The sequence below is a fragment of the Lepeophtheirus salmonis genome, chromosome 4 (genome assembly GCF_016086655.4).
Source record: "Lepeophtheirus salmonis chromosome 4, UVic_Lsal_1.4, whole genome shotgun sequence".
Lineage (NCBI taxonomy): Eukaryota > Metazoa > Arthropoda > Copepoda > Siphonostomatoida > Caligidae > Lepeophtheirus > Lepeophtheirus salmonis.
The window spans coordinates 42,483,120-42,507,219 of NC_052134.2; the positions used below are offsets into that span (position 1 = coordinate 42,483,120).

The 24,100-nt window shown below is 33.7% G+C and overlaps 5 protein-coding genes and 2 long non-coding RNA genes across 7 annotated transcripts; 3 read left to right on the forward strand and 4 right to left on the reverse strand.

Moving 5' to 3' along the window:
• Positions 1–1,098: 1,098 nt before the first annotated feature.
• LOC139905225 (uncharacterized) lies at positions 1,099–3,451 on the reverse strand. The gene is made up of 3 exons (XR_011779851.1): positions 2,682–3,451; positions 2,264–2,616; positions 1,099–2,129 (listed from the first exon to the last, which is right to left on the reverse strand). It is a non-coding gene; the product is annotated as an uncharacterized lncRNA (long non-coding RNA).
• A 2,036-nt stretch (positions 3,452–5,487) lies between these two features.
• On the reverse strand, positions 5,488–7,631 carry LOC121116001 (uncharacterized). Its single transcript, XR_005863746.2, has 2 exons — positions 7,150–7,631; positions 5,488–6,975 (listed from the first exon to the last, which is right to left on the reverse strand). It is a non-coding gene; the product is annotated as an uncharacterized lncRNA (long non-coding RNA).
• Positions 7,632–13,095: 5,464 nt separating this feature from the next.
• Mcm3 (minichromosome maintenance 3) lies at positions 13,096–15,576 on the forward strand. The gene has a single exon (XM_040710193.2). The coding sequence runs from the start codon at positions 13,096–13,098 to the stop codon at positions 15,472–15,474; it is 2,379 nt and encodes a 792-aa protein (XP_040566127.1). The 3' UTR covers positions 15,475–15,576.
• On the reverse strand, positions 15,567–16,573 carry LOC121116004 (probable inactive tRNA-specific adenosine deaminase-like protein 3). Its single transcript, XM_040710196.2, has one exon. The coding sequence runs from the start codon at positions 16,571–16,573 to the stop codon at positions 15,830–15,832; it is 744 nt and encodes a 247-aa protein (XP_040566130.1). The 3' UTR covers positions 15,567–15,829.
• On the reverse strand, positions 15,567–18,133 carry LOC121116003 (transmembrane protein 130). The gene has a single exon (XM_040710194.2). It carries the CDS (start codon positions 18,131–18,133, stop codon positions 16,868–16,870), a length of 1,266 nt encoding a protein of 421 aa, XP_040566128.1. The 3' UTR covers positions 15,567–16,867.
• A 3,332-nt stretch (positions 18,134–21,465) lies between these two features.
• On the forward strand, positions 21,466–23,801 carry LOC121116005 (uncharacterized). The gene is made up of 3 exons (XM_071887940.1): positions 21,466–21,699; positions 21,807–22,623; positions 22,682–23,801. Exons 2-3 carry the CDS (start codon positions 22,351–22,353, stop codon positions 23,525–23,527), a joined length of 1,119 nt encoding a protein of 372 aa, XP_071744041.1. The 5' UTR covers positions 21,466–21,699; positions 21,807–22,350; the 3' UTR covers positions 23,528–23,801.
• PrBP (Prenyl-binding protein) lies at positions 21,831–22,274 on the forward strand. Its single transcript, XM_071888058.1, has one exon. It carries the CDS (start codon positions 21,831–21,833, stop codon positions 22,272–22,274), a length of 444 nt encoding a protein of 147 aa, XP_071744159.1.
• Positions 23,802–24,100: the final 299 nt, after the last annotated feature.

A 24,100-nucleotide genomic window follows, 5' to 3' on the forward strand; every position in this document is an offset into this window, starting at 1 on the left:
ATCTACAATTCGCAGAATAATCGAAAAATTTGAAGGGGCAGCAACTTGCTGGGATGTCCCGTCGTCTAGTAGGCCACGTACAGCTCGCAGCGTAGAAAATATTGCGGCAGTAGCCGAGAGTGTAGCCGAAGATCGTGAAGAATCGATTCGCCACCGCTTCGCGCAATGATAACAGACTTTTTGGTACCTCAAATTGAAGTACATGGCCTCCACGATATTTGGTTCCAACAAGACGGTGCCACTGGCCACAAAGCGTGCGTAACAATGGACTTATTGGACATCATTTTGGTGAACAATTAATTTCACGTTTTGGCCCGGTGAATTGGCCACCAAGATCGTGTGATATCACACCTTTAGACTTTTTTCTTTGGGGCTACGTAAAAGCAAAAGTCTATGTGGATAAACCAGCGACGATTGAAGCATTGGAAGCAAATATTGAGCGAGTTATTGGTGAGATTCCGGTCACAATGCTCGACCTCGTCATCGAAAATTGTCGCGAAAGAATGGACCTTTTAAAGGCCAGTTGCGGCCAACATATGAAGGAGATTATTTTCTAGAAATAATTGTAAAGGATTGTTTTTTTGGTCCATAATCAAGTTTTGACCATAATATAATATTTTATGTGTTTTCTTTCTGCAATCCAAAAACCGCTCGTTTTGAATCACCCTTTATATTAATAAAGATTCGGTATAAATGGGTTAAGGCTTCCCGTCGAAATGACTTCACATCATCCTCTCATTCTATATTATGCTGTGATCACTTTTTGCCGGAGGACTATTTAAGCAACCAAGAATCTGTTAGAAGCATAAGGAAATTAAAATACAACAGCGTTCCTACCAAATTCAATGACTGTTCAAATACTACTAATCAACACCAGGAGATAAAGCTTCGACTTTCAACTTGCCTAACAGAAAATGAGGATCATTCGGTGGATATTAATATTCTCATTATTCCAATGGAAATCGAAAATGAGATCGATTACAATCGAATAATAAGCATAGACCATACATATGCATAATTTCCATTTAATATTAATTTGGCGGAAATCAAATTTGATAATTTGCAGTCACTATTAGACAAGTCATGACCGTGAAAAAAAAAAAAAAAAAAAAGATTGGGAACTTCGTCAGGCAATGTTGAACGTAGCTGCAGCTACATTTAAGTTGAACTAGATTCTAGATGCAGTCCGTGAGAAAGAGCTGCTAACTCCACAAAGTACTTCTGTTCTTGAATACCTTTTTACGGATGTTCAATGACGGAAAATTAATAGATTGGTGCGGAGTAAGAGCAAATATTTAATTTCACAGAAACATCTGATCTTTCGTTCCAATAAAGATGTAAAAGACTTGGTAGTTAGGCGTAAAATGGAAGATGGAGGTGCACTTCCTAGGTCCAGAATTTTTCAAAATATATTATAATTTATATAATTTCAAGGTATTTTTTATTAATCATATGTTCAATCAGTTAGTAAATACAGTTAAAAAAAATTTTATTTAAAAAGCGATCTTAATCATTTAACACTAAGATTCTAGTAAGATGACCAAGAATGGAAATTCTATTAAACCTATAATTATTGCTCAAGATAAAAGAATGAAAGTAATCATTTCATTGTCTTCAATTTAAATAAATTACATGCATATCTTCATTCAACGGGCATTCTGCTCTACTAGAAATATATTATATAAAATTCCTATAATGTATGAATAAGGTTTCATGTCTGGACTAGGTATAAAACAGGGCTTCGGAGTCTGTAAATAAATTGCCTGATTCCGACTCCAACACACAATTTAAACTTTAGATAAGCCGAAATGTTGCAAACGTCGGATAAATAACTCAAGATATTTGAGGGACAAATATTGCTCACTTCGATGTTAGATAAAGGGAAACTATTGGCGAAAATCGAGTAAGAAAAATCGTTATCCACTTTCCAACCATATAAAATGGTAGAAGAAAGATCTTCTTTAGATAGAGCAAAATAAATTGTGTATTCTTCATTCGATATTTCATGAATGCCTTCCGGAAAGCATGAGCAATCCCGCTTCTCCTTAATATTCTTCATTTTTGTGATAACATCTTCTTTTAAAGATTGGCGAATTCGATTATTAAGTCGACTATTATCTCGTTCAAATCTGTACAAAAAAATATAAACGGTAATCATATTTGTGAAGTTTCTGAAATTTCAACGAATCCTAGTAAGTAGTATATTACGATTTTTCTTTCTAATGTACACAAAATAAATTGAAAAATTGTTTAAAGACATTACCTATTAGTTGAAGAAGCTAAATTAGTCGGTATTTCAGGAACCCTGGGAAATCGTGCAATATTGTTGGAATAGTATCTGCTTTGAGGCTTCTTCTTTGGATAAGTCCACGTCTTTGGTTTCGAAAAGAATTTGTATCTGTTCTTTAACTTATAAAATCTTTCTCAGAAAAATGCATACTACAAATTCTTGAATTATGGTTTGGCTCATAATTGCTATAATCCATTGCTTTAGAAGCTGATGATCTTTACGAAATATATGGAGAGAATGACTTTCTCTCTTTGAATCCTCAAGTTTCTTTTTCTTTGACTTGGGAAAACCAGTTTTGCAGCCGGGACAACAGCAAATCATTCTATCTGAAATACGAAAATATGAGTTATAAATATATAATATATTTGAATACATTCATTATGTTTCTTACATTTCCTTTTAGACTCACTTCGAGTTTGATTCGATCGGTTGCACCTTTCACAAGTGCACACACACCAAAACAATATACATAAGTAAAAAAAAATTTATAATTTTTCTCTCTGATTATATTATTCAAAAACAAATGTGACGTCATTCCTTTGAACGTACCCCTTTTGTCAGCTGGAGTATATTACTCACTCTTTTGCGCACCTTGTCGCCTCTATGTATTTTTTTCTCTATCGCCTCTGCTCTAGGCAGTGATATGAGATATCTTCTCATAATAAACATATCAGCTGTTTCAAGCCCATCCAGTGACGTTGTATATAATGGCGACAGCCGACATACACAGCAGAGACCAATTATTAGTAACATTGGCATAGACTTAAGTGTCTGTATTAAAGCTCCATCTAACGTTTCAGTTTCCAGGATGTCTACGGAACACAAAGCTCGGTTTGGAGGCGGTCATTCGACCCATGAGGCCTACTTGGAATCCAAAAGAGATGCCATTCGTCGTGCTATGAAGAATGTCTATTTGAAAAAGACCTTTGATCCCAGCCGTACTCCCGGAATGCCCTTCTATGATGCAGCAATTCTCCGATTTGCTTCGGCTCATTACACCAGAGCGGATTTCTTTTACCCAACCATTAAGAATGTGAGCGTATTTACAGGCATGGTCGTCGCTCCCGTCGCTCTCATGACATACTTCTACTTCAAAGAACATAATGCTAAGTTCGAAGCCATCCAGAGAGGAGAGAATCACTATCACTCACTCGACAGATTCTATAAAAGATACTATTATTAATATATAATGTGTGTGTTGCCTCACTCACTCATTCATTCATTTCGTTACTCCTTTTTAGTCCCCGTCATGTTTAGAAATATAATTTAAATGACAATTTGTATAATACAGTTGTGTTTTGTTATTTTACTTTGTAAAACAACTCATAAGAGAATTGAGGCTGTAGGTACCATGATTATTCATACCGTTTTTAAAATATGGTATTGATAATTTAGAATAATAAACATGATGACATTTGTCGTAAGTAAGCCAAAAATATAATATTGATATATATCAACTATAGTTTAAAATCTTCATTTGATTGACTCAAATATTGTCTTTCAAATAACTTATACCAATGTATAATTATTTCATTGTGACAATGAATTATGCCTTCCTTAAGTACAATTTACGGCGCTTGCAAATAATGTATCAGACTAGTTAGTTAAATGAAATTGACCATAATTCGTCGAAGTAATCAATTTTGAGAACTATCATTCCAGCTTACTTTTTTGTTCACAGACCACATTTAATATATCCCTAAACTATTAAGAATATTCTATACGTGGCTCGTTAATACAAACGCACGCAAAAATGAGTGGATTACATATCCATTTTGTATTCAACTAATTATTATCCTCTGTTTCTATTTATAAATTATTCAGATTAATACTTTGCCCTTGAAGGTCGCCCGATCGATATTAAAGAAAAATTATATGAAGGATTCTAACGTTGAAAAACCATGTTCTAAATCAAATAAATATTTAATCGTCATGGTTTCTCAATCAATCAATCTCGTATACCAGATTTGAATATAAAGCCAATAACTTAAGGAAGTTTCCAGTCAAGGATTTTTTGGTTTTTAATAGAAAATTTAATTTTCTTTGAATAACTATGGATTTTTGAAAATCTTCTTCAATAAATTTAATTTGTTGTAAATAGCTGTGGATTTTGACTTTTTTTTTCATAAAATTTAATATTTAATTTTTTTGGAATAGCTAAGGATTTTTGAAATTTTTCTTCAAAAATTTTAATTTGTCAATTTTTTTGTGAATAGCTGTGGGTTTTTTTTTTAATCAAAAAATTTAATTTTTCAATTTCTTTCAAAAAAATTCTAAGAACTAAGCCCCCAAAAATATAATTCTGCAGACTCCCAGGATCCACTTTATTCTCAGAAGCAATTTTGTGGGTATATAAGAGTAACTTTGCCATACATTAATTAAGTTGCTAAATAATCGATATTAAAAATTTACACGTAAATAGCATTTATTGGAATTGTATAAGAAACATTTCGGAACTATCAAATTGTTTTTTTGTTTGAAAAAGCCCAGATATGAAATTAATTAGGTATGTACTGATACCTAAATTTCAGCTCATTCCGATTCCGATACCATCTTTATTAACAATACCGAATCCTTATTAATATTATGTATAAAGTAATTACATAAACAAATAAAAAATGATTTACTTTTTTTAAAGTTTAACTTTTTAGTAATTAGGGCTTGACAAGAAAATACATAACTATATCAATCTTAATTATTATTATAGTTAGTTTTAATTATTTTAAATTTAAAATTATTTAACAAGTTAGTTCCTTTCGTGCTCAAGAGTCAATTCATTCCTTGTTGTCTCATATATATTGCCTGCATTACTGAATAGACCTCCATGTACTCAATACATGAACCTGAATTTAGTTATGCAGGTCTTTTTATTATTGCACTTATTATATGTTAAAATTTAATAAAAATACAATACAAATAATAATTTAATACATAATAAAATATTTTAATTTTTTTTTCCAAAAATTTAATATTTGAAATATAATATAATTTTTTTTCAAAAAATTTAATTTTTTCTCAACAGCCCTGGATTTTTTTAACAATTTTAATTTTTGGATTTATTCGAAAAAATTTCAAAAATTCGATATCTTTGCTTGATACTTTATAGAATAATAAAATAAATTTCAGAACTAATTATTTAAAAAGATTAACATTAATTTGCAAAGGGTATATATTAATAATAATGAACTATCGGTATGTAAGCTTATAGTAATATGTTTTATGTATATTATCTAATTTGGCATTTTATTACATAATATAAGAGTGATAAATAAAAGAATAGCAAGACCAGGTTTGCGCCTATGAAATGAGACTTTAAAAGAATTGAACGTTTATTGTGAAAAAATAGTTACAAATTTAATTTTCAAAGTATGCACCTTCACTAGCCACACATTTTCCCAATCTTTCAGGCAATTTATGGATGCCTTTCAAAAAAATTGTTCGTATTTGGCTGCAAACCAGCCTAGATCCATTTTTTGGCTTCAGCGTGAGAATGGAGGCGTAAATCATTGAGTGTGTGGCCCCTCGATTCAAAAAAGGGATAATCGAAAGGCACCAGGTCTGGTAAATAAGCCGCTTGAGTAAGAGTTTCCCAGTTGTACGATTCAACAAGCAGGTAGGTGGCTATAGAGCGATGCAGTGGTGCGTTGTCATCAAGGAAAATTACCTTCTGTTGCCTGGCTTCATATTTTGGGTGCTTTTGGTTTTAAACGTTTTTTAACGGTCTGCCGGTCAACACCCAATTGTTTTGTGAGCTGTTTTTGCATTTGGCTATCATTGTCATTGAGCAATGCTTGCAATTTGGCGTCTTGAAACTTTTTCGGTGGCTGGCGGCGCTCTTCATTTCTCACGTCCAAATCACCACTTTGGAATTTTTCATAACACCTGAAACACTGTGTTCTGCTTAGAACATGTCCACCGTAAGCTTCCACAAACATTTGATGGGCTTGAGAAGCGTTTTTCTTCAATTGGTAAGAGAAAATCAATGATGTCCGCACATCGTAGTTTGTATGAACAAAATTATACATTCTTACGACCCAAAAAGTATGTCTTAAGTTTTCTCAGATTAGAACTTGTGTTCTTCAGTTACAGCTTTTTTCTAAGGTTATTTTCTCTAATCCTTGTTTTCACTAAGGATATGATGTCTTATTTTGGCCAGTAAGGATATAAGTCAATTAGATCATTATGCAGCCTTTCAAATACGTTTGGGTTTTCGTCATTTGCGTCTTCATGGTTATAATGAAAAGCTTTAATATGTTTTTACATCCTATTTTGAGTATCCTCGATTGAAATTATTTAAGGGATCTATAATTCTTCTTAATTAGATTTTGGAGTGGCTCTTTTCTAGAGTGATCGTTATTAAATTTTGTTTAAACTTCTTTTTGTTTTGTAACTTGCACTTGGTTTTGTACCGACACAATTCCCTTTTCGAACAAGAAAGTTATTTTTGCAATTTTTTGCATTTACGCTCCCAATACAAAGGCCCATTTGCTTCCTCACACAAGACTCCTTTTTCGAATTTGTAAGCGCTTTGCGTCTTGGGTCAATGGCTTTTGTTGGGACTCAGTGATGCCGCAACAAATTTCCATGAGCCCTTCATTATCAGTCTCTATTTCCGAGTCCATACTGGTTTCCTAGACCTTACTTAATCCCAAAAGTTGTTACAGAAGCTTTTTTCCTTTGGTTCACTGTAAAATGATTCTGGTATTAAGGTTACAGACAAAAACGTTGGGGTAATATCGTTGTGAGAAAAAAAAGTTGTGAGTAATATCATCGTGAAGCAATATGAGTAATTTTATTGCAAGACAATAATATCGGAAGATAGAACTATTGAATGATGAAGAAACATGCAAAGAACTCACCTAATTTATAATACACACTGGCCCATAGGTTGTGTAGGTGAACTGCTGCGCCCCGAGGCAAGTTGAATTTATCCACCATCAAATGCACCCCCCGGCCCAAAGGTGAAGTGGTGAAAGTTATCTGAACTGCCGCAACATTGACGTCAGCTGAGTCAGCTTACGCCAATCACACTGCCTTAGGAGATCATTGTTACCTCACCTTTATATATAGTCTCCTTGGGTTTAGTTTGTTCATACCCAATAAAATTTCCCATTTAAGGGTTTTAGAAGTGTAATAACTTGGTTAGTTATCGAGTGGTGGCAAAATTGCAATGTATATTTTTTTGTGGTATTAGTTATAGTAGTAATTAGTGTTGGGTTTCGGTCTGGAAATCCTAGACCAGTCTGAGACCATTATATTTTTTTTGGACCGAACTAATTCAATCCAACAAAAAAGCTTGGTTTGGACCGGTCTCATATATACATTGCGTCTAAATCGGTCCAAAGAAAAAATTTGGTCCAGTTCGGTAGCTAAAAAGTCCTATTTCACAGATAAATAGTTTATAACATGACGTCATTATGTTTTAATTTTAATCCTGCCGTCTCTTATATGTATAAAGTATTTGTTCTAGAACTTATCGTATAATTTTGAGATGTTTTTGAAAAAAATGAATGACAGTTGATCTAGAAAAACAATGGTGTCACGTAATATATGAGACCAAAAAAATCAGTCCTTAAATTGAGACCGACCAAAGTCTGTCTAAGATGTGAGAGCAAAAAAAATCGAGCCACGGACTTAGAACGCTGTCTTGACAGAAAAATTGTTCTACAAAAAATCCCTTAAGACCGAACCAAAAAAAAAAATTGGTGCTGGATCGAGTCTGAAAACTAGTAGTAATACAATCAATGGTTTTAAGCAAGAAATAAATTTTTACAAAAATCATTTATGTAAATTGGTTTAAAAATTACAAGATTTGCTTAATATGATATCCATTATACTTCTAGAAACGATCAAATATGTCATTTCATTTATATTAACAGATTAAATCACTTATATCACCCACATAACACCAATATCCCTTTTATTTATGAGGTAAATATGTAAATTTTTCAAACTTGTTTTTGCAACTTAAATTTGTCACTATAAAAAATAAATCTAACTTGTACATAAATTATAAAATAGTTATTTAAAAAAAATATAAGACACTAAATAATAATAAAATGAAATAAAAACTGTACACGGATAAATATGTAGGTTCACTGACAAAAGTCTAAAGAGAATTAATATATGAATTTAAATTTCAAAATGGTTTCTACTTCTTCTAAGCTTTGACAGATGACTTTTTAGACTTTGCACTTGTTTTTGTGTCATCCTTCTTGGCCTTGTTGTCCTCAGTTATGAGCTGTTTGGGAGACCTGACACTAGAGAGATATCCTAGGTCGACACGGATGGCTCTCTTGATGGATCTCTTTGCAAGCTTGGCAATGGGAGTGGTCAGATTTTCATCGATCTTTTTTGAGCTCTGCTACGAACCTGGGCGATCGTTTTTTGTCGGCTCTCAATTTGTGATGTTTCCTATGTGTCTTCCCCTCGGCGTCAAATTCATCACAAATCCGATAAACCGTACTTTTTGACTACTTGAGACGCTTGATAATCTCATTCGGAGTTAATCCCGCTCGACGCAACTCGCATATTACGGATCTTGTCCATCTCTAAATGTCGACAGACTTTTTCCAAAAAAATTATTGTTTAGTATTTACTAACAACACAACCAACTATTCGGAACTTAAGGAATTTTATCACACAGCCTATCCATGAATGAATATTAGGATCTATTATTATCTTTATCGAGTAATTCATGACCTATAGAAGCCGAGATATAAGCGATTGCAATTATTCCCCATTTATCTGGACCACCTATTATTTGTATTGTTTTCATTTACAAATAATAGCATTTGAGAATGCAGAACCTGCATTTAGGCTAAGACCATATAAAGGGAGACTTAAAACTTCTTTTTGATTATTAAAACCTTTAGACGCGTGTACTTTGAATTCATTACTCAACAGAAGGAAAGAGGTGAGAGAAGAAGGGAGTAGGAACTGCATCGAAAACATGTCTCATTCATAGTCATTTAGACGGATCTCTCCTAAGGAGCTATATGGATATGAATCCATCCATCCTCCCATTGCTAGAAATATCTCATGATTATGAGTCATGACACGCCTGCTGAAACTATCTTGTCTCTTCAATGTCATTATTTGTTCAAGGCAAAGCCCCATAAGAGTAACGTTACGAGATTTTAGCGCCCCCTTGTGACATAAAATAGCCCCAAAAAGAACTTAATACAATACTAAAAAAATAATTTTATTGAGCTTAATTATTATGAAAAAATGGAATAATTACTTTGATAATAATTTCTTTAACTTACTTATGTTGCATACACATTCTTCGTCTTCCGAAACTAGGAGAAGCTAATCTATTTTCTTTGATAATCGAAGTTTGCATTCGTAAATGTATGTGCATTTTTATACTTACATACTTAGACATCGTAAAAAATAAAATTTATGACATTTGGCGACATTTATAGACGACTTAATTAATGGAACCGCTACTTCGGTTATTGAGTTTACATTTTTTTTTTTGATTTTTTTGAATTGATTCAAATAAAGCCACTATTTTTGCAAATTGATCCGAATAGTTCTTACGCAATAGAATAATTGTGCAACATATAGCTCCTCAACGAATCTTAACTGAAGTAAATTCTCAATGGTTTTATTAGACCAAAGGCGGATTTTTGAATGTGAATGCTTGCAACTTAAATTTTTTTATTTGTTTTGAATTAAATACCGAAGAAAGGCTCATTTTTAAAGACTTAAACTTTGATTCTGCGTCCCAAATTTTGACATCTTTCTCCTTCAACTTCTTCTTTAATTCCTTTATTTCTGCTTCTTACACTCCAAGTTGGATTTATATTTTGTTATTTATTTCCTTTAGATGTTTTACCTCAGGATAAACTATAAATTATAATATAAGTAACATACAATTATTAACGATAAAGTAACTAATGCAACGGTCTATATGAATAGTTATATAACTTGTACACTCATGCATGATTTATATATTACTTGCGAATCTCTTTTGTCATTGGAAAACAAATGGAAGATGATTCTAGACTCGTAAAGATAATTTGCTTCTCAGTTTTCGATAGTTTGGTCTGCAACATATATTATATTACATGTAAATAGTTATTTAGAACTGTTAAGTGATTACTTCCGTAGACTTCTATTGAAATATCTGAATATAATTGAAATTCCCAAACGTATTGAGTCGGAAATCATCTTCTAGACAACAAAATTGCGTGTCACCTTATTGGAATATTACTTTAGCTAAAAACTAGGATCTCAACGCATTAATTACAGATAATACAGTTATTTAAACTTATAAGTGATTATGTGTTTTACAAAATATATAACAGACCTCTTGTCTTCTGTTGTTATATCTTTATGAAATTGCAATTCCTAAACTTATTGAGTCGAGATTCCTTTTGTAAACAGCCAAATTGTTTGTCACCATATTGGAATATTACTCTCGCAAAGATCTAGGACACAAATTAATAAATAATTAAATGGAAGGTTGTGCCATTATCGGTCTAGTGGTTCTAATTCTTGAACCACTGGAACTGACAAAGTCGAACTGAGACCGTAATATATTGTTTATCGGTATTGGTTCTTGTACTATTGTTCCTATGTAGTATATATAAATAAAATACAATATATATTATAAAAAATAAATTAGCTTTAATAAATAAGTCAACTTTCTGAGTTTTTTTATTGTGCCATTACAGCGTTTTCTAATGATTTTTTTATGTTGCCAGGGTGATACAGTTGTACCTGAGTTTTAAATAGCTAAGGACTTCTTATGGATCTGGAAAAGTAGTTTTGGGAACCATACGATGTAAATAAAAGAGGGAAGGTGTGGGGTAAATTATGGATCCAGGTCCGCTACTAAGCTGGTTGGGGGCAAGTAACATGATAACTATAGTATTCCTTAGGCCAGGGGTTCCCAAACTTTGATATGCCGAGGCCCCCTTTATACAAAACATGTGTAGAATGGAATAAATTATCCATCTTTCATCCCCCCTCCTCCCGAGCCTCCTGTCACGGCCCCACTTTGAAAAAAAAAAGGTTGCTTAACTAAGTTTTCGGGGCCCCTGCTGGAACTTGGAGTACTACATATAAGGTAGCTGAGGCCCTGTTTGTATCTATTATCATTTCCTGTCCCGAATTTTCAAGCGACACCCATTGTTTTAAGTGCCTGTTACCAAACCCAGTATGAATAAAAAAGAACAGAGAACGATAAAGCAGAACTGAGACCGAAACCATTGAAATGAAAGAACCGGGACCAATAGAAACGCTGAACTTGAACCGGACACAACCTTAAATAAATTTTTGTCATACAACGTAATTATGAGTTGTTTTACTGAAAACAATAGTTAAAATGTAATAAAATAATAATAAGATTGAAAAATTAATAAAACATTAATGATATTCTTCAAACTTTACATTCCTTATTTATGTGTTTTCTTTCATTTTTTTATCTTATTGATTCATTCGGTTTTATTTTAGGACAAATAATACTATTTCGTTATTGTGACTGTTGTCAGGCAAGTAGAATTTTCAATATTATTGGTTGTAAAGTATTATTGGTCTGTTTCACGTACTATTCCATGCAATATGAAAGTGGAGATCTTATAGAAAATTTGATTTTCCGAGTATTATTCAAATATTTACTAAGAAGGTTGCTGCCTTACATTCAGTTCATGTGGCACCAATCGACCGATCTTTAAAAAATTCCATTGCTTTTAAACGTTTTCCATCGGTTCGAAGGGAAAGGTTGAATGACAATATACAAATAAAGAATTCAATATTGTTGACACATGTCGAATAAGCATTTAGATTTTTTGGACTGGTTTATAATGTCCAACTGGTGACATCTAGTGAACAATAGCCGAAAGTGTCATTTCATAGGTGCACACCTAGTCACATCGTTATCTTTATTGTATCACGCAACTTTTCCTCCAAAAAGAAACAGAAAAAAGGCCCAAAATCATTTGGTAGTTCGTTAATCATACCAACCGCTATTTATATCTTATTTACTCGCAAACTACCACTGTCATATGGTTTCCTCCCCATCTTTAAAATAAATTACATATTATTAAAATCTACATAGTATTTTATTCGATACTGTGTAGATTTTAATAATATGTAATTTATTTTAAAGATGGGGAGGAAACCATATGACAGTGGTAGTTTGCTTAGTAATATTTTATTAAAAGAGTAGGTATGATAAGTTATTATATTATTTCTATGAAGAAATAGCCAAAATTTCTTCATAGAAATAATAAAACGGCCAATATATATATAATTTAAACGTCGAGGGATCAACGAGAGATTTTATTCCTGTTTTTTTGGAAACAGAGCATATGTATACAATAACTTATTACTTAGTGCATTTATGAAAAAGAATAAACTATGAAATAGCCATGACGTTTCCAGGGAGAAGAGGGAATCAACAGCGAACGACAAAATACATAGGGCATTTCTCTGTTAGCGAGATATTGCCGTGTAGTATGTCATGTTTTCCTTATTTTTCTTTTTTTCATACCTACCATGGTATAGAATGAAACATGACGCAAGCCCCCTTTATTTTGTCCTAGATTGTGGCTAGTAATTTGTTTCTGACCTCCAGCCAATCTCTAGCTAGCTAGGTGTTGAAAAAGGGAATTGAAGGAGAAGAAGGATAGATATAGTGGGCTGAGGGAACGGCGCGCGTACACATACATAAAAAAAACTAACAGAATTTGGCGGGAACCTTTCATAGGTGCTCAAAGAAATCCTTTAGTGAAATAAATCATTGAAAGAATTATTTCCTTGTTGTCGATTTAAGAATAAGTTCCTAGTTTAAAATGTCGGTGGATGAGGATCAACGTCTCCGTGATATTCAGCGACAGTACGTGGAGTACTTGGAAGAGAGTGGCTCCTATGAGGATCGAATTAAGGAGATCCTTTCTAGCCAAGTGGTAGTGGATGGACGCCTCCTCATAGATTTGGACGATCTAAGAAAGAAGTATCCACTTCGTAGTGAGGCACTGGCACTTTCTGCACATGATGAGGTCTGTGCCTTCACCCGTGCCCTTCGGGAATATGCCTCTGCTCTCGTTCCATCCAAGAATTCGATGGATCGACTTTTTTTGGGGTTTGAGGGCTCCTTTGGAGCTGGACATCTGACTCCTCGCTCCCTTTCGTCCTCTCACTTGGGCGGACTTCTTTGTGTTGAGGGCATTGTGACTCGAATCTCTTTGGTTCGACCCAAAGTGGTGAAGAGTGTGCACTACTGTCCCACAACGGGCAAGACACTGGAAAGAGCCTACACTGACTCGACCGATATCCTTTCTTCCACAATTGCAGGATCATCTGGTGCATATCCCACGACCGATGAGGATGGGAATGCACTCCAAACAGAGTTCGGCCTCTCTTCTTATAAAAATCATCAAACCTTGGGTCTCCAAGAACTTCCTGAGAAGGCACCTACAGGTCAACTTCCACGCTCAGTTGACGTTATCCTAGAAAATGATTTAGTGGATTCACTCAAGCCTGGTGATCGTGTTCAAATTATTGGTGTGTTTCGATGCTTGCCTGGAAAAAAGAACGGATTTACTACGGGGACATTTAAAACTGTACTTATTGCTACTAATGTTATTTGTAGAGATATTGAGATTTCAGGTTCTGCACTTGATGCGGACGATATTTTAATGTGCAAAAAGATTTGTAAGCGAAGAAAGGACATATTCGAACTCCTTGCTCATTCCTTGGCCCCCTCTATTCACGGACATGATCATGTAAAAAAAGCCCTTTTGTGTATGCTGTTGGGTGGTGTAGAAAAAGTGCTTCCTAATGGATCTCGTATCAGAGGAGACATCAACATTCTTCTTATCGGTGATCCCTCAGTGGCCAAGTCGCAAATGTTGAGATATGTGCTTAAAACGGCACCAAGGGCTATAACTACAACTGGTCGAGGTTCCTCAGGTGTTGGTTTAACTGCCGCTGTTACAACGGATCAGGAGACTGGAGAGCGTCGTCTTGAAGCAGGGGCTATGGTCCTTGCAGATAGAGGAGTTGTTTGTATTGATGAGTTTGATAAAATGACTGACATGGATCGTACGGCAATTCATGAAGTAATGGAACAAGGTCGAGTCACTATCAGTAAAGCTGGCATTCATGCTCGTCTCAACGCACGATGCTCTGTGTTGGCTGCTGCGAATCCTGTATTTGGCCGCTATGATCCTTTTAAACCCCCAATGGAAAACATCGGTCTTCAAGATTCGTTGTTATCTCGTTTTGATTTACTGTTTGTTCTTTTGGATACTGTGGATGTGGATAGTGATAGAAAAATTGCAGATCACGTTGTGAGAGTACATAGGTACAGAGATCCTAATGAAGAAGATGGAGCGGTAACGATAATCGATTCCGAGGTAAGCGAATTGACGACTAAAACCAAGGAGGAGGATAATGAGGGCCTCGTCGTGTGGGATAAACAATCATCCTACCTGAATAGCTCAGGGAAATCTTCACGAAGACAAGAACGACTCACCCCTAATTTTATTAAGAAGTATGTTGAAATTGCTAAATGCATTAAACCTACACTTACAGAAGAATCATGCGAAATAATAGGTGAAGAGTACGCACGATTGAGATCTGCTGACTGGAACTCTACTGGAGATGTAGCAAGGACTCAACCAGTAACTGCGAGAGCTCTTGAAACCCTTATCCGTTTGTCTTGTGCCCATGCCAAGGCTCGTTTGTCTAAGATTGTTAATAAACAGGACGCTTTGGCTGCTATTGAGCTTGTACAATTTGCTTATTTCAAAAAAGTGTTAGAAAAAGAGAAGAAAAGACGTCATGAATCCGATTCCGAGGAAGATACAAACGGAAATGTGGATAGCGAAGACGAAGCAGAAAATCAGGAAACCATTGAAGAGTCGAGTAAAAAGGACAAAAAGACTAAAAGGATACGTGTTAACTCATCCCAAGAGGAAGAAAATGTAACACCGTCTATGGAGGTTGATTCCTCCGAGGTAGATGTTTCCTCTAAGATCGGAGCATTCAAAAAAGAATTGATGAATGTATTCTCAGCAAAACATGCTCAAAGTTTAGATTTGAAAGAACTGAAAAGCCAAATTTCTGAGAAGACTGGCATGACCTCCGGTGAAATAATGGCATGTATTGATAAAATGTCCGATGAGAATAAAATAATGCTATCAAATGATACTGTATATCTCATTTAATTTTTGAGAAGTTTTATCTGAAATTTATATCTCCTCCTTTACTTTTTACTTACTCAGACTCTTTGTTTAATAAATGAAATATATGTCCTTAATTTTTATAAATCTAATCTTCTAAATGTTTTATTTATGGTCTCTATGCACTAGTAAAAAAATAACAACGTAAGTCGCTATTTGTTATATTTGGTCTTAGAATGGTTAGATCTTTTGTCTTTCAGCATTATTAAGATTGATGTGCCAACTAATTTAATATTTGATGTGAAACTGCGTTTGTGCAATCGTTTCAGAAATGAATGCTTTTACAAAATGACATGTAAGGCTAGACGGGAGTGTGGATGTATGTAGTTCACGGAACTATTTAATGATTATCTTGAGAAATTTGATAAACTTGGAAGTTATGGTTGATTCCTTGGATAGTGTGGAGTTTCAATTTAGTTTTAAGAGATCCTTGCTTCGGATTATCTTCCATGAAGAAAATTCGTTTTATTCTCATATGTACCAAAGCCATGGAGCACATTGCACAAGGCTCTCGTTTCAAATAAATATCGAATCCTGTAGCAAGATACTCAGATTTTTTGTTGGATAAGTCGTTAATGGCGTTCATGATAGGGTGAGCAAGAGGATGAAGTTTGTCTGACCCACTATCAGTGGCTATTATATTCCCAGAGCTTGGATCCACGATGATAGCAGCCTCTTTTTCCTCAAATATGTATTTTCCATGGTACTCAGGTCTGCTCCATATTTCAGGAGTCTCTCGAGCCAACAATTTTTCAAGACGTTGATCTGGATGAAAATGTACAGGCCAGTAAAGTTTGGAATCTTCGAACTGTTTCCTCACACATACTTTGTACTCAGGGATTTCGACTGCAACGATGTCATCCTTGGAGAACTTTTCACTATCCTCAATGTTAATGAGACACAAAATTCGCTCATCATTATTTTTAACACGTTTACAATGATTTAGCTCATCAGAGAGAGGTGAAAGAGTCTTAATAGTTGTTGCAATTAGCTTTTTGTCAAATAATTCAAGGGCAAATGCTTCTTTTGTAGTAACAGTCCGAGTTACAGAGTCACATAGAATGGGAGTAATGAGATACGACATAATGATATCATAACTGGGTTGGAATACATAAATATTAGGAGAAATTAGTAATACAATCGCACAATCAACTTAATTGGGTCTGATAATTAAGAAAAAAAAGTTGGCTGAAAATAAAAATAAATTAAATTAATATAATTAATAATATCCTAAATACAAAAAACACAAAAAAAACCCATAATAGTAATTATTATATATGTAGTAGAGTTTGATTGTATAAAGATGAACTGACAAGGATTACATCGAGAGCAATAAAAATCACAAAAAAATAGGAATAATAAGTCCATAAATTCACTATTAGGAAATGCTTCCATAATGAATACCAACAGGAGGTTTGACGGATCCTCCATGAGATGAGGAGTTAGAAGAAGATATATGACTCACATCATCGGATGCATTTCCAAATGCATTTAACATAGAATCCCTGAGCCTTTCCCAAAATGTTCTATACTCGAGATTATGATCATCTTGAATAGAGAAATCAAAATCCGCAGTTTCAATGGCTAATCTTCTTTTAAATTTAACAACAAGGAGCAAAGCAATGATAAAGATAAATATGATTCCAATGACACTCACAATCGGAACAACAACGAAGCTGACGGGTGTTTGAGGTTTAATTTGATATACGGTGACCTCATAGAGTTTGATGACTTGACTTACACCATTGTCCACAATAACGAGGACTTTATGAGACCCAGATTGACGAAAGTACCAATATACCTCAAAGACACACTCATTTTGGAGCTCAGTTGTATGAATACAAGTCTCATTTCCTGTAACATTATAATCCGGACTTTGGACTGACCAACAAAAGCCCCAGGGCCCACTTCCATCACATTTCATATTTAAATCAAGAATTTGATTGTGTTTGAGCCAAAGATCCCCCGTCGCATTCACAGAGTTAATGGGATCACGAACAATAATATCTGTTGAGAAGTTTCCATATTTTGTAATGTTATTTGTTGCAAAGGAGGCCACCGTGAGTGTCGTGAAATGAGAGAAGCCAAGGGTAGCCATGTTAAATATTTTAAAAGGCTCTGAAGTGGGCCCATAGTTTGTGTCATTGATAGCCCAGAAGTATTTGAGCTCTGTAGCATTGCCAAGAAAGGCATGTGGGTCGTGGAAGGAGAGGGAGAGATTTAGAGGGACTACTGAGGATACAATGTCTTTGGGTACAAGGATGTGTCCATTGAGTTGCTCCGTGATTGAAAAGGAAATGGAGGATTCCACGAGTATGGACCAAAAACCGAAAATGTCTCTTCTAAAAACACGAAGATCCATTTGATATTCACGCGCCTCAAAATGAGAGGATTCATATTTGAGTGTGTAAGTTAATTGGGTTTCATTTCCTGGAGTGACCACGACCCAGGAATGAAGAGCAGAGCCAGAGTCATCGTACCAATGCCATTTAAGGTCGTCTTCCTCATACTCCAGTCCTTGGAGCTTTCCAGAGACACTTAAAGGAGCGTCCAGTACGGCTGGACCATCCGTGCTCATTCGCAGATCCAAAGAATTGATTTTCGAGACAGAACTCAGGAATAAAAGAAGCTGTAACGGCGTCATGCCGCTAACATACTCTGGAGGAGACAGCTTTTATAATTATATTAATCAATTACTGCGCTTTGACATGCGAGGATTGCTCAAAACTAATCAAGAAATTTAACCCCATTTATTACTAGCAGTAGTCAGTGATATAGAAAACACACAGAGGGAAAAGCTGAGCACAGACTGCACTGGAATGTCAATATTTTAAGTTCAGGTTCTAGCAACACACCACAGCTAGCAGACGCTTTTCCCTCCTTCCTTACTGCTAGCTGCTACCTAATTACTGTTGGAGCTCCTCCACCTCTTTTTCTCTCTTTCTTTCTCCTCTGTCCCTGCGTACGCATTCAAAGGGGAGATCAGGTCAGGTTTCTCAAAATAGTCTATGGACCATCACTAATTATCTTCACACATACTCTATCCGACATAGAAACTTCATTAATTCAAAAACTTTTCTAGGAGAAATTTCTATTAAATTTTTATGATTTTATACGTTTATAAAATTAATATCGCTTAGGAAAGGTTTTGTGGAACACAAACTAGGAGCCCCAGGTCTATAACATATTATGTACAAGTTGCAATTTCTTCGTTTTAAAATTTATCATTTATTTACAACATTGGCCATTCTAATAGCGAATTAATTATTAATTGAAACTCTACTCATTAATATATAAATATATCACTTCTAATTATTTTGACAATGGCTTTAATTACCAATTTTAATATTTTTATTAATAAGACACAAGTAAGGATTTTGTATAAGTTGTAATTTTTACCCCTTCCAATTTGTTCGTCTCATGACGTATTTTTTGGTTATAATACCAGTCATTTTCATTACCAGTTATACATAGTTGCTAATATAATTTCATTTTGATCTATTAAAATTAATGCATTATTTATTATGTATCAATGAGTGATAGAACATAAAATCCTAGCAGGAGTACTGGAACCCATTCAAAAAGTGTGTTTGTGTTGCTATGGCCAATTGTCCCTCATGTTCCGGTATCTATGGATCTTTGTATTCTCATGTGTCTCACAATGCAAATATTTACCAATTATTTAGTAATATTAGTTTGTAGATCTACTTGTACAAGGTAAAACTAGCACATAATCAGAACTTGCACACTACTAATATTGAAAATGAAAAACTGTAAGAATATGCTCCGGTCTCCCCTACTTTTAGTTTGTTAAGTTCTTATTTGTCCTTCTTTCTTTTCTTTTTCCACACATAATATTACGTCATTGGATTATTCTTTTAGTATTTCACGTACGACTTTTCAATTGACTTTAGATTCACAAAGTAATTTGACCGCACTCAGCGAAGCTAGGTTAAAAAAAGGCTACGTTCTACACATTTACTCTAAGTCCATATTTCTGGTACATAAACATCTTTTGTTAACATGACATTTATTTAAAATATGAGCTAATAATCTACAGATATTAGATATCATAGTTGAAACTACATGATTAACCTCTATTCCTAAGTGGTGTGAAGTTATCCACAAAATTACGCAGTTTTTATGATAGAAGTAGGGAGTTTTTTTTTCCCAAAAATACAACAACCACAAATTGATTTGATAAGAAATTCCTATAGCTACTAACAACATTTCCTTTTAAACAGTATCAATATATTAATATTATATTATTACTTCTAACTCCAAAGTTAAACATTCCTTGATGTGGGTACAATAGCTTTTCAAATTATATTATATATATATATATATAAGATAAATTATTATACTACTTACAAAGTCAAATTTTGATGTAATATTAAGCAAAATATGATTTTTTTAAGCTAGGTATTATTTATGTTCATTGTTACGAATAAGGAAGTCATATTTACTATATAAATCTTCATTGAATAATGAAGTACGAAAAGTGTACTACAAATGAGTCATACGGCATTAAAATTCTCATAAGATATATGACTGTAACTTAAAAAGTATTACTTATAAATAACCTTGGGCTCTCAAGTCTCAGAAAATTAGCGTGAGACTCACGCATTTCCAATCAATATCAAGCTCTTACGCCATACATTGTATTTTTCACTCATTATCAATCAAATCAGTTCAAATATCTTATTTAGAACCACAATGTTTCAAATGAAAGCCACCCCTCTTTTTCATAAAGATCTCAAACAATCCACAAATGCCGAATAATGTTTTATTTGAAGTCAATAAATATTTTTATTTTCATGTATTATTTTTCGTATATTTAACTTTATTTCAAAACTTGAGAGCCTCGTTGAATGACGTTACATTGTATGATTAAAAAAATAACGCCGAACTTATTTTAAAAGTTACGAGTCATGATAACGATTGTAAGATCCATTATTTAACTTACCGTGTATGATTTTTTGCTGAAAATATCTCCTAAAAATTTGTTAAATTAGAAAAATGAAATTGAAAACATTGTCATTCCATATCAAATCACTTAAAAGTTTTCACATAAACAACCCATAATTTTATTAAATTTAGTATGCATACAGATTTATGTTTGCCAACTCAAAATTTAATATCTTTTTGATGATTGCTTCCGAGATATAAGTATTTTATTTATGCAATTTTAGAAAAAACTGTGTTGCATGACTCTCAATTTCAAAATGTCATATCTTCTAAGCATGTGGTTCAATTCCAACAAATAAAGTATTTTTTAAAACTAAAAATATGGGAAAAAGTATTTTTCTGAAATTATTTTTATATTAGCTCGTTTTGTGAATCTTTTATTATGACCATAGACCTTGAAATGGATCTCTTGGATAAAATTGATCTTAATCTAATTGGATTCATTTTTTAGCTTTAAATATCTCCGAAATAAGTTTAATCAAAAGGTTCATATTTGAAAAATAATACTCGAGGCTTGAGACTTGCAAACATATTTCAAAATATTATGTATTATCTTTTTATGCTATGAATTATGATCGAATTGGTAATATTACCATTGAAGATGACTTAACTGAGTTGGAAAGTATTAAAACTCAAATTGCACTTATTTAATCTCATACATGTATGCGCAATGATGATTACACTACGATTTCAGACTCTACTTCCGAGATTGGACTCGGACTCGTAAAAAAAAAAATTCGTATACAGCTGCTTTAAATGTTATGGTAAGATGTATTCTAATAAATTTATTATAATAAGAAATCTAATCGAATTATTTTGTACATTTTATATTAAATAGCATATCATATTAATTACATAATATGCTGGTATTGTGAACCAATTAAAGTGAGTCAGAATGATATTAAAATATATTAATGTACATAAATTAAGATCAAAGAGTACGGACCCACTAATGATAAGCTGGTGTTGTGCAATTTTGACATCACCAATGAAGAAATACTATATTATAGAAGTTCGAACGCGTCTCGAACCTAACCGTTGTATCACGAGATTGCCCCGTAGTCAAAACAAAAAAAATGCGATAGAAACATTGGAAAAGCCTTTCTATATTAATATAATATAATGAAAATGAAAATATTATACCTTTAATCGATATAATTTGAGGTACTTGGATCATAGAATGACTTGATACGTCCTTTTCTTGACCTTCCCTCATCATTTACCCTCACTTCATTTTGTAAGGTAACGTAATGATCATTGATCCTCATCTTGGCTTTTAAAGAAAGAATGAATTTATTCAGGTTTTATCTTAATAATGACTATCTGAGAATGATGTTTTCTTTTTGTAGAGTTAATTTCCGAAGAAGAGCCTCATGCCGTCCCGTGCTGAAGATATTCTCAAGGGGTTTCGCGTCAATTGGATGAATCTAAGAGATGCGGATACGGGGAAAATCCTTTGGCAAGGGAACGCGGATCTTTCAGTCCCAGAGGTTGAACACGAAGCTCGAGTGCCAAAAAAGATACTCAAATGCCGTGCCGTGTCAAGAGAAATCAATTTCTCATCTTCCGAGCCTATGGAAAAATTTAGATTAGAACAAAAAGTGCTTTATAGGGGTCGTTGTCTAGAGGAATGGAACTTTGACTTTGGATTCGTCATTCCAAACTCCACAAATACTTGGCAAAGTCTAATAGAAGCTGCCCCAGAGTCACAAATGATGCCCGCTCGAGTCCTTAATGGAAATGTTGTGATTGAGACCAAGTTCTTTGATGATAATTTAGAAGTGTCTACTTCTAAAGTTAGACTTTACTACGTTTAAAAAATAAATTAGTTTCACTCCCAACCCTACCCCAATTCACATTTATATTACATGTACTTATTTCCGTCCACATCCAATGGCCTCCTTCCTAGAAAATAATCTTCCCTCTTTTGCTGTTGTTGTTGGAGAAGAGGGAGATGTCGTGAATGGACGGCAGATGCCACAGAAAAAGTCATCTTATACCGATAAAAGGTTAATTGCATTTGATGATATATTTCAACGAATAATATCTGGGGTTCATATATTGAAAGCTCGGAGGATTGAGGATTGGGATCATGCTCTTTGTTGGAGGAGAGCGAAAGAATTTGAAACTCGAACAAAGAGACATAATTTTGAGTTGAAGCAAAAAGTAAGTCATTTTATTGAGTTTTTGATAAATTTTACATTATGATTGCTTTATATTTCAGGTACATATGGTCAAGTCAAAAGGATGCTCAAATAATTCCATGCATTGCAATCAAGCCCTTCGTGTTGGAAGAAATATATTAACATCCTATATTCACTACCTTCCTTTATCCTCTAACCAACTCAGTCCTGACGGGATTCTTACTTCGTTTAATCTCTTAATTGATCTTTTTGATAAATTTGAGGGTGGAGAATCATTGATTCATAAAATAGAAGAGATAAAAGAGCTGATTGGAAAAGACAGTATTGACACTAAAAGTAAGGATGCCAAAAAATTAATTGCTGATCTTGCTCTACTCAAATTTGGAAAAAAACCAAATCCTATTAAAAATGTCAAAAGTAATGTCCTGCTGCAGGAACGAATACAACGCTCCAGATCAATACGCTATGGGAATTTAAAAAATAATTTACGTAGTTCCAAGGAAGATAATTATAAACAAACAGCTCAGATATCCTCTCTGCCTCAGGAGGAACCATCCTTCAGTAGATCTCAATCAAATAACGATCAATTCTCGGTAAAACTTTTGCTTTCCCGCATTGCTGAACTTGAATCTGGCATCGAGAACGTAATGGTCAACTCCAGTAGTGTTAGTTATATTAAAAATAAAAATGGGCCTCTTTCTGAAATGAAAGACGAGGATATTTCCAAAGGAACCTCGTCAGTGGATATAACTGATACTTCTCTCAAGGAAATACAATCACTCTGGAAGCCTGGAACCCATATGTGCGACTTTTTACAAATAGAACTGTGCATTAATCAAATTCTAGATGAAATTTTGTTGGAGTTATCGGAAGAAATGACTTCACCCACGTTGATATTTGATATTCTTAAAAGAGAGCTTTTGTAAAGGTTATTGATTTGAATTCATGTATTTTTCTTCTTCTTTCAAATAACGTCTTTGCAATTGATTTAATTATTTCATGTTTTTTAGTATATAATTATATATATATGTTATATATATTCTCTACAATGATCATAGATTGATCTGTTTTGCAAGATTATAGTTTCAATCGACCGGTGATTCACTTATTTGACATGTATAATTTTCCCCTCTGAATTGACTACACATCATTCTATTCTTGAAAAGAATCAATTCTTTTCAATAAATCAGAAATTGCCAACTTTTTTTATTTATTATTAATATATTCAGTATCTCGGGTGTACCAATGAGGTTTTGTTTTTATCTATGTTTACATCCGCGTGGCTTATATTTGAATCTTGCAAATACAATTTTTATGCATACTACTAATGTAAAAAACAGTTGTGATTTGTTACACACGCATGATGAGACACATATTTGATGTTTATTTTAGAGAGGGAATACAATTTACTTATTAAATATTACTTAAGTTTTTAAAATATGTAAGGTGTATTATATTCAGGTGTTCCCTATATATGTAAAAACCTATATACCTATAAA